General features: G+C 39.2%; 1 protein-coding gene across 2 annotated transcripts; it reads right to left on the bottom strand.

The window, feature by feature from the left end:
* Positions 1–749: 749 nt before the first annotated feature.
* RB195_017985 (uncharacterized protein) lies at positions 750–9,923 on the bottom strand (the record flags this gene model as incomplete). 2 transcript variants are annotated; one of them, XM_064185207.1, is made up of 17 exons in its annotated part: positions 750–886; positions 1,125–1,210; positions 1,331–1,510; positions 1,595–1,605; positions 1,666–1,746; positions 1,803–2,006; positions 2,389–2,476; positions 2,844–2,953; positions 3,489–3,631; positions 3,705–3,830; positions 3,885–3,949; positions 4,041–4,122; positions 4,470–4,679; positions 6,690–6,764; positions 6,819–7,020; positions 9,818–9,825; positions 9,896–9,923. In XM_064185207.1, 17 exons carry the CDS (start codon positions 9,921–9,923, stop codon positions 750–752), a joined length of 1,836 nt encoding a protein of 611 aa, XP_064041087.1. The 2 variants fall into 2 exon arrangements, with proteins under 2 accessions (XP_064041087.1, XP_064041088.1); XM_064185206.1 differs by lacking the exons at positions 9,818–9,825; positions 9,896–9,923 and having other exon boundaries at positions 1,595–1,746.
* Between the last annotated feature and the right edge of the window lie 1,269 nt (positions 9,924–11,192).

Genomic DNA, 11,192 nt, shown 5'->3' on the forward strand with positions numbered 1-11,192 from the left:
AAAACCCATGCCTAACCACCTGTAAGGGTAGAATCTTTCTCGATTCTCTTCCTAGTAGAGTTGATCTTCACTGCCTGTTGTGCTTGTGATCTTAGACATGTTTCATGCAATTTTTCTTATATCTCTATTTCTGCAAGATGAATACTGGTAATTACATTGCATCTATACACACGAGGTTAATGAAGTGGAAAACTCTAAGCGACTCATGAATATTCTGTACTTTTATACAACTAAATAACTATGACATTTCAACTACTGAGATAAAAATTACAAAAAAAAAGGGAAGAAAAAGTATGCTATGAAAATACAATCACAAAATTGGGCAGATATGTACCTGCCAGAGATACTTCTAGGTTTTCCACGAAAGCCAAAGCATGATAAGATTCAAAACTGCAAATTGCAAGAATATATTACGATAACGAGGTGCCCATGGCTCCTCAAAAATAAGATACTGAAGAGAAAGAGAACCCGATTGCGGAAGTCGTTGACAAGGCAAAATGGAAAGGCACGAATAACTACGGTCCTCAACAGCACTCGACTGGGCATTCACACATGTGCCAGATACTCGAGCAGAAAAAGACCAAAAGATCATAAGGACAAAAAGAACCCCTTCATAAAGATGCCGACAACATCTTGTGCAGTCTCCGGCCACTCTTTAACAATCTACTTACGTTCTTGACAGAATACAGATTAGTGAGCAACGGTTCGTCAAAGTAAGTGAACTTCACGTTGATTCAGATTCCGTGGGTCTACTTCTTGTTCGGATCAATCAGACGTAGCTCATACAAGCCACATTCATCCTGACTAAAGTCGATCGGCTGCAGATTTCTCATCTTCGTCGAGATGAGCGGATCCCACGTCGAAGCAGCCCAATTGGATGCTCGTCCTGGAACGCTTTAGAAAATTATGCATTGTACTAATATTTGAACTGCAATACTTTTCAGCTCCTTTGAATGAGGCCGAGTAGAAAAGAATGAGTATGACAAGAATAGAAAACAAAAAGCAAATTACAGAGCACCGTTATCGCACCTAAATAATAACAAGAGATGAAAACTTACGAAATGAAAGAACGAAAAGAAATATAAAGGAAGCAATATTTTTAGAATCTGACGAAGACTACGAACCTCTTCCGAAAATGGCAAACACTATGGAAGAGATGGCAATAATCGCTGCCGCAGTCAAAAACACCTTCGTCCACTCCGCCAATGAGCTGAAATCAAGAATAATAGATAAATAGAATGATAGATGTAGAATGAGATTTCAAGGGACACTTTTGGAAAACCTGAGTAAAGAAGCCCGACAATATTATCTACAAACTTTACAAACTCACTTGGAAGCAACATATGAGAACACGACAAGCGGGGCGACAACGTATGCGACGCCCACACTTGCTCCAACGTAAGCGATGATGTGTTGAGTATATGCTCTTCCAACAAGGCAAAGACTTCGTAGAAATCCACTAACCGCTAGTCCTAGTGGAGCCAACAAGAAAGGCAAGAAATGAATCGATCTGTGAAGGATGTTGTTTTCAGTTCCATGAACATAAACAATAAACTCATGCTGAAGTTGTTTTGAAGAGACCGAAGGGACTTACACCGCAGACTTCTGCAAATGGAAAATGATAGGAAGAAGGATAAAGAAAACGACAGTGAGGACTGCTCCCACAGTGTTCCAGACCCGCACATGAGCAGTTGATGAACAACACGACCATCGGTTGATGAGACCCGCTATGAGCATAACTAACGGCTAAACAGAGAACAATTCGAAGAGCGTCATATGAAATGAAAGGTGAAAGCACTCACCACTAGTAAAAAGGGCAGCGTCGAGTAAACACCAAGGTAATCGACTAGAAAGATCTCTTGGCAGGAAAGGATCGACGGCATGTAGATGGTGATCACAGCGATACCGAAGAACAAACCAAAAGCAGCAATCCACAATGACCATGCGGCAATGGATCGCAACAGAGTAGGACACGCGCCGTATTGGGCCCGATTTGTTTTCAGTTCCTGAATTTTTGCCAAAGGTACCTAGCACCTATTTAAAAAAAAGATTTCACATTCTAACTCCAACATTCTGAAATCAGAATTCTATTCATTCAAATAAGCTTTAGACATGATCCACTAAGTCGAAATTTGTGTAAAAGGCAGAGATGTCAGGAGAATCCTCTGAATTACAACAAAACTTCTTTCGTCGCTTTTTTCTCTCTGTGAATGTTTGCACGCCATTACAATCATTTCCGCCAGCATTTACATAGTTGTCCGATAAACAAGCAGAAAAATCCTTTTCTCAATAGCAAAGAAGAAATTAGCTAATCTTAATTAGTATAAAGTATGTCAATCTCCTGTGAAACCCTCAGCAACTCCAATACAATGTAAATTTCAAGCCCACCTGCACTTTTCCAGCCACTATTTTATTCAATTCCAGCCCATTAACCCAAGGATGATGCTGAGGCCGGTCACGGTGGAACATTGCGAACCTGAACAACAAAATCGAAAGCTCAGAGGAGATTTTCTAAGTCTACAAAAAATGATTGAAGAAAAAGCGAAACATTTAGCTCCTCGAAGAGAAAAATACTTGCTGTTCAATTAATTCACAAATTTATTACATAAGAATTCCTCATGCGCTTATAAAGTTCTCTATATTACTGGCGAGTATGTAACGAAACTTACAATTTTGTGAATAGCCCAAGTTTACAGTTTAAACAAAAAAAAAGAAAGTCAAACAAACTATCTCAAAATTTTCAGAAAATATATCAAAAGCAACTTCTGCTAACTAAAAGTGCTCTGTAAAAGATAGTTATGATTTTGGATTCAAAAATAAAAAAAAGTGCGAAAACTACTTACAGTATAGACAACAGAAGAGTGACGCTAGCGTGGACCGCAAAAATCGCAACAAGTGGGACTTCGTTGGAGAACACTAACATTGTGATAGGCCAAGACAGCAGAGGAGCAATCTGTAATATTCAATAGTAATAGCGAACCCTAGCTATCGACAAGAAGGATATTTGAGAAAAAATTGTGACATCATTAATACCTTCTACCCACTGCTGTTTGAAAGTGGCATGAATTTGCTTATGAGTATTTTATGGTTATCAAGTTGTAGATCATGAGTACATGATCCATCTCAAATTCAACAACACTGCAGCATAATATGGTCATGTGGCCCAAGTTGCTTAGAAATTCAATTTTCACTCGGAATTTCCATCCGAACTGAAGTTAAGTCTAGTTATCATTGTGATTCACTGCTAGAAATCCACTGGTTCCTCAATATCAATGCATCTTTCACTTGTTTAGTGGTGCCCACCTTCGTTGTGAGAAGACAACCTCACATTTTTAAATCTCACCGAACCTCTGCAATGCTCTACCATTCAGCTTCCTCATTAGAACTTTTAGACAACTTATTAAATCAATTCCCCTTTCAGTATGTTAGGTGCAAGCACAGAAGATTCGATCTTATACTCTGAACAACCATACTGACTCAATGTTTACCTGAACGAAACCGAACGCGACCGCTATAAACAACAACTGCTCGTCCAGACATCCCCAATTTGCACAAACTGCACCTATAACAGGCAGACACGGCGCAAAACAGAGCCCCATAAAGAGTCTTAAGGGGAACAGTGCCGAGAATCCTGCAAACGATTCGCAATTGAAAGATTATTGGGCCGTAAATTCTGCGAACGTCACTGCTAATCCAGCACTCACCGAATGGAGACAAAACTGGAACAACTGCAGTTAATATACCGGATACAGCGAGAGTGACGGATAGCGTGACCCGCGCTCCGCACATCTTGGTGAGGAGAATCGCTGGCACCAAGCCGAGCAAACAGCCTTAAACGAAGAGTAAGAATTAGGAGTAAACGCTAGAAATTTGAAATGGCTTACCTAATCCTGGAGCTGCGTACAATAAGAACCGCTTCAGCTCGTTCTCCAGAGACAGTTGCGGCTCCCTATAAAAATAGAATGGCAATGAAAAATATCACATGGAGACGAAAATATCGTCTTTCAATTCAAAAAAAAACATGCAGATACTGTTCTCACCAAAGCTCTTTGTCGTTCTTTTCCGGCTCCACTGGGGAAGGTTTCACCCGGCCTTCAATTTTGTCGATAGCTCGTTGCACTTCTAGAAATTTGAAGAAAAAATCACGGTGGAAACTACCAAGAGGAAAAAGTGTTAAATTGAGGCAAGAAATCAATTGTGGAACTTATCAAATCTCAGCAACAAGATCTGAGCAGCAGAATGAAGCAGGGAATTCTATCTAAACAAAACAGTCGCGTTTAGTCTCACCCTAGTTCGCATCTAAACAGGTTTATTCTACCAGTTATCGTTCAATTTACAGAAACTACCAAATTTCGTGAATGGGCTCAAATGCTCTCGCTTTCATCAGTGGTCATTAGACTTGGACTCAATTACCAAGTAGCACATCGGAGGTTTTTATTTGAATTTATCATTTCCGTATACTAACAAACCGTTTCTGACAACATCCCTGGGATCCGGAGGAGTGGGAGGCTCCAAGTGCACCGACGTAACAGTTGCAGCGGATGTTGTTGTGTTCTGAGGGGTTGGCGAATTTGTGAGGAACACCAGCCTCGGCTTTTCAGTTTTCTTGGTTGTCAGAACAGTTGTGGCAGGAAAAGTGGTAGGCGTTGGAGTTGTTTTCGTCAAGATTGGATGTTCATCTAAAACAGAATCAAATTAAGAGAATGATTCTATTCCTTTCTCTTATTTCTTTCTCTTCTTTCACTCCGCAATACATGAAATGAATGAAAATAATGTAAATGTGATTATTGATGTTTATTTGATCAACTCAAAATAAAAAGTTAAGAAAATAGACAAGAACACCTTAAAATCTATGGAAAAATACCATTCTCTCATTACTGACAAAATGATATTTGATGATATTAAGCGATTCGTATAACAAAACTGAGATCAAAGTAGTTATCAAACAAAAAAAAACAGGAAAATTTAGTGGGTGCCACATATTCCACATGTAGTCTTCCGATTACTTTCATTTGTTTGTTGGGCACAGGATTCTCAAAATGTGGATTTCTACCTATTTTTAGTGAAAAACTCAGAAAGTGGTCTTTGATTAATTACTTAGAACAGAACAGCTAACGCTTGAATTTGTTTGTTCATACTTCATGCAAAACGGTACTCAATTGAATATGAAATATGGAGCTGATATAAAAATCCCGTCTTACTCTTCCAGTTCCAATTCGCACGGTCAAACAAACGCTTGTGTTGTTGATCTACATGTACAGTTGTTCTACAACTTGTTAAAAACACTTTTGGTCATTCTCTTATTAGGAACTTCTCCTTCAGGAAGGAATCCCTTTATTATTTTTTAACTCATACGTTTTTCCTTTCTCTTCAACGTTTCCTGGCGTAGATGCAGAAACCCATTAGGATTTAAAAGGAACGACAAGGACGTGATGACCTAAATCCCAATCGTCGCCTTTGTTTCGATCATAGCATTTTCTAGGTTTTTGGAGAATTTCCCAAGGAAATCTAATGAAACAGAGTGACCTGGACATCGAGTAGAGAGTATCATTCTAAATACTGCCCTTCAACAGTTTCTGTGAATTTTCTGTCGTTATATGCTACAACGATGACGCTCTCTTAACTGAGCGATGCCTGCCTGTCTTTGTCACTAATCCCAAACCTTTAAAAAATTGAATTAGGAAGAGAGCTTAGAAATGGACAAATTTTGCCGAGAAATTGGTTTTTCTTCTTTTAACAGTAAACACCAAAAAACATGTAACTGATGCTTGAGTTACACAAGTTGTACGAATTCATTGGTGAAAAAGCAATCAGGAATTACGATGAATGGCGATGTTTTAGGGATGCGAACGCGGAAGTCGAAATCAGCACGAGGTTGAGATTTATGGGTTCTACTAACCATGTTCATCAACAATTCACATTCACTTCAGACCATAAGCAATCACATATAAAACACACAACTTTTTGTATAGAACCTGATATATTTTCGATTTTACACGGTGCGCCTTCCTTCTCCAAATGATCTGTTCCGTTCCGTTTATGCAGACCCAGTTTAACCTACTCTCTGGTTCAGGGTTTCCTTAGCCAAGGCAAATCTAAAACCCGAATTTGACCGATTTGACTGATCAACCGCTGTTGATGCAATTTAGGTGAGGGTAAGCCACTTTAGACGAATAAAATTTACTCTTTTCGAAGATAAAGAAGGAATGGGTACCAAGCTGATAAAAAATGTTTTCCAATGTACTTGAAAATATACAAAAATGCACCAGCTTTCCACTACTGTAGCCAGAAACGATGATATAACAAATAACACTCAGTAGAAGATTGTGTTAACAATTTGCAAGTAGAAATTTTAATTCATGATCCAATATAACGTAGGCGGTCCCAAAACGGGCTAGAATTTTCTTTCCATGACTGCATTGATCGTAAATTGTCCTTTAATTCTCGATAACACGCATATCATTGCGACAAGGAACTTCGACCCAAAAGCTAGCAGTTAAGGGAGCGTTTCACCTCTCAACTGTATACTCCGCGTTAACCAGTGATCGCACTTAGCATTCATGCAGTAGAGAATTGCGATGTTCATAGAGTAATCACTTATCAGACAAGAGACGAACACATCTCAAAAAAGCCGCAGCGACATGCAAAGTTTGTTCAAGTATTCAGAGGAAGGAAAAAAAAGGCCAAACCCTCATGTTCATTTGGAAGCTTCAAGGATGGTAACATTTCCGTGTCTGTAGCGTTAGATGACCTTTTGAAGCGATCTAGAACAACTTGGGTTAGCATGTCGCAAAGGAAACAGTTTACAGCTAACTTACCATGCCATATTGTATATTCGTGCAAGCTATCGAGTGAGGGGACCGGCTTTAGTTCCGATGGCAAGTCGGCGTCCAGAACAGCGGTGAAGTTAAAAAGGATAAGATTCGCAAACAGTACGGATATGCATAACGATGCAAGTAATAGCACTAGATGCCGTACATTGTTTGAAAAACAACAGCAGCATAGCGGGCCGTGGCCCATCTGCAAAACTTGATTTTCCACTTATAACACCAAAAAAAAGGAGCACTTGAGAATCTCGACAGCAAAACGAGGAGCGAAAGAAAAGAAGTTCACAATTCAAGTGAGTATCTAGTTTGAAAAAATGGATGAACATAAAACAAAATCGTCTGCAAAGATTTTCCGGAAAATGTGAACGGAAGAAATGAGACTTTTCATTTTCTATTGCGAATGCACGCGCAAATTCATGCAACACGGCCTTTTCATCGAAATTCTGAAACATAAGCATACTGATTCGCAATAACTTGCCACCCGAGTCTCACATGTTCTCATTTCGACGCCGGACCAGACGACCTTCTTAGCTGAAATCTAAGCAAAAGAAGGATGTTTGGTGCGAGGCCGCGGTAAATTGACCATGAACGTACATTCCATAGCTTCAGAAATAACCTTTAGACTTAATTAATTCTAAGGAATTGAAAATACTGAAAAGTCCTTGGCTTACAAAAAAAAACAAATGAAATAAAGCGTTACAAAACACTCTAGAATAAGTTGGAACACTGAGCAAATGAAGGCGCTCAGATCGTAGCACAGTCGGTCGTAAGGAGCTGCCCATGGGTGTGCTCATGCTTCATTGTGCGCTATTGCTAAGAGGCAGTAATGACATCATAATGTTCTAAATGTATCTCTAAGAAAAGAACAAAGATGAGAAAAGCTTTAATTATGAATAAAAAGATTGATGACGAATGGGTGAGTTTGGTACAACGTTTCAAAAGCTGAATTGTTTTGCTTAAAGGCATCACCCCACGAATCTGAGGAGGTACGGATTTCAGGTCATGTATTCGTATACGGGATCGTAGATTATGGAGAAAAGGGTGATTCCGTCCATTTCTTCGTAATTGCCGTAAAAAACGGCCCGGACGATACGGCTTCGAACCATCCGGCGCGCTATTTCCACAACGAGTTCGATTGGAGCGCGCCAGCCCTGTGCACGCGCCGCATCTTCCGGATCGTTTTTTACCACAATTAGGAAAAAAATGGACGGAATCACCTCCTCTGCATAATCTACTATCCCGTATAAGAATACTCCACTTGAAATCCGTACGACCTCAGATTCGTGGGGTGATGCCCTTAAGGAGAGGTAAACCGGCTAAATGCAGCGGAGTTTCTCGCCAAAGAAACGACGGAATAATGTGAGAAGAGGATAAAGTGGGATCAACAAGCAGAAGTGACGCCTTAGAAAATACATATAAAGTATCTTCTTTCTTTCTCCTCCAATAGAAAGTTATAAGAAATTAAAGTATCAAATAGTTTGAGAACCAAAAGATTCTTTTTCTTAATTTCTTCTATTTTACATTACCTTGTTAGAAATATAATTGGACAAAGATCCTACTCTGCTGTTTCCAAATCAAAATATATTTTAAACAATATTGTGCAGTTAAATAGAGTAGTATCTGTTAACTATGCTTAACATTTTGTAAACAGTAAGTTTCAAAACGAAAACAGAGGTAGTGTATAGCAATCGAGAGATTACTCATCATTCGCAATCGTTGCACTTTTGTTTTTCACGAGCAATATTCTACAACATTATGAATTCCAATTTCTACCATGGATTTCTCGCCCGTAACACCAGAAATTAATCACTGATCCAAACTCCAATCCAAATTCTATTCTGTTTGTTCGCTCGTCTGGTTTTCACGTATGTCACCCAAACATTAGTGCTCTTTCTACTCTTTTCCATTTCTGTTACTATTACCGTCATTAAGCTGTAGAATCTATTGGCCATTTCTGTATAATATGAATAATATTTCGAACAAACTCGAATAGCGATTTTCCAGTCGGAAGTACAAATCAGTCGGCTCTTCCTCTTTGGTTTTGAGCAGGCTTTGTTTTCCTTTCCTTCCTGTCTATGCATTCTTTTCGTGCATTCTTGAGAGAATACAAGTTAATATTAACGAAATCCATGTCCGAAGGGAAGCAACAACGACAATAACGTCACCAACGTCTTGGAATATTAGAGCCCCTAAGGACTCCAGTCCTGGTTCTGCGTCGATAGATTGTACTTGTAGGATACTTGTCTGGAAGGATAAAAACACTGGCTTGACACATCCCCTGGTCCCTGCAAGTCACTGAATAGGCTTCCACATCCGTTCATAAACCTCAAACGATTCTTAATTGAGGACGAATGTGTGGGTACATCCCCAAAGGGATTGATCAATGTCATGTATATTATGTTTTGCCCTTCTGTCCTTGTCACCCTATATATTTGTGTTGACGCACCCATTTCTCCGAAAATATTTCTTAAACAGTAACAGACAAAGCCGATAAGTATTTCCAAACTTCTCCTTGCATAGATCTTGTTGGTCGAAAGTTCCAACGTTTGTTTAATAAGCGTGCACTTTTTGGCCCACGCTTCAAGCTACCATAATATAAAGCAAGCACGCATGGTCTTCGTACAGCCTAGTAAAAACGAGTGTGAATGTACATTGGAACAAAATTAATGTAGTTAATGGATATTTTTTGTTAATAGGTAGATAGTTGATAGATGTTTTTTTGTTTGAACTTAACGTACATAGTCGTAACTTAACGTCCTCAAAATGTACAACCGATTCGGTAAAGAACCACTGGAATAAAAAAAGATCTAAGAGACTAGAAATTGGGGACAATTAGGGATAAACTGAAGAAAAAAAAACGAAGGGAAAAGAGAGAAGGGAAGAACGAGAGGAATAGAGGACACCAAATAGGCCAGCATGAATAAGCTTATGTACTCGCCGGATTGCAGTAATAAGTAAGCAGACTAAAGATTTTATGGACAGAAACGTACCTTCTTCACTGAATACAACAACAGATTGTCTCCAATCGCAGTAACGAACTAATATGAAGGAAATGGGATAGAAAGAACCTTTCTCCGGAAATGTAATCGCCGGCATTTTCGGAAAGTACGGATGAAAAGAGAAGAAAAGGGGAAGTAAATAGCTTTAATTAGGGCGGATAAAGAAACTAGAAGAGCATGTATATATAAAATACCGACCTGGAGCCACCAGAAATACGCCAAAACAGAAAAATCGACGACGTACAGTTCCCGCTGTTTGAGAGAAAAATGCCTTAAGAAAACACCGATGAGAAATACTTGATAGTTCGTGTAAACTAAACGATATCATTCCCAAGAAATCAAAATAGTCAGCATTCCAAAAGGTTGTCCGTGAAGAAGGGAAGGGTGCGCTCGGCACAGTTTATTCGAATGTGCAGCCCGGTTAAGAGAATTCGATGTCTGGGAACATCTTCAGGCAGGAAAAAGGACAGTCGCCGCTGAATCGTGTTCCGATGATGGAAAACCTATACCATGCTTCGCATGTATTGCGACAAAGACTGATTTTAATGTTTCTCCGTTAAACGAATCAACAGCTGACCTTCACAGTGAAAAACACTGCGTTGCTACGGTGTTCCGGGTGCTTCACGAAACGAAAACAGAAGAGAGGAAACGGGAATTTTATCTTTTAGCGGTGAATATGACGCAGTATCATAGCTGAGTTGTTCGAAGAAGTGAACGCGCAAGGGTTCTAGAACGTGCAACAGAAAAATTCATAATGTTAATTGAAAAATGTTTGTTAGTTTGCATTCCGACAAGTGATGAACGATGTTATAGAAAACGGTAAGAATTTTTTTGGAAGCAGTTTTTTCCTCTGCCTTTTATTCCTGCCAAGATTTTAAAAATGTGGTGCATGTTTAACTATAGGCAAACTCAGGTTTTAAGACCTAAGCATAGTTATACAGCCCCGATACAAACGAAAAACTCAACGAGACAGGAAAGCCGAAGAGCTTGAAGTGCAATAAAAGTGGATTTGGAAATTTTCCTGTTCGCAATCAAGAGTCCGCTGTTGCATATCACTGTAACGCTGAAGCGGAGCACTCATCTCATCCCCTCATCTCACGTGGCAGCCGATCATATGTAGCAGCAGAATATAACAACTGAGAACTAGAAGTAAAAAAAAAATCACAAAGAAAAAGAAAAAGAGAAAAGGAACGATAACAAAGAAGAATCGAGAAGAAGGAAATAAACTTTGCAAACTTTTTTCTTACCCGCATTAGTAACTTTAAAAAAATGTGGTTACGCGTCTTCTGTTATTGAAATAGCAGCCGAAATTTGTTTACTCATTAATACTACCTAAGTGAATACGGGAAAAGCAACCCGTAAACAA

This window comes from Necator americanus, chromosome II (assembly GCF_031761385.1).
Source record: "Necator americanus strain Aroian chromosome II, whole genome shotgun sequence".
In the NCBI taxonomy this organism is placed as follows: domain Eukaryota; kingdom Metazoa; phylum Nematoda; class Chromadorea; order Rhabditida; family Ancylostomatidae; genus Necator; species Necator americanus.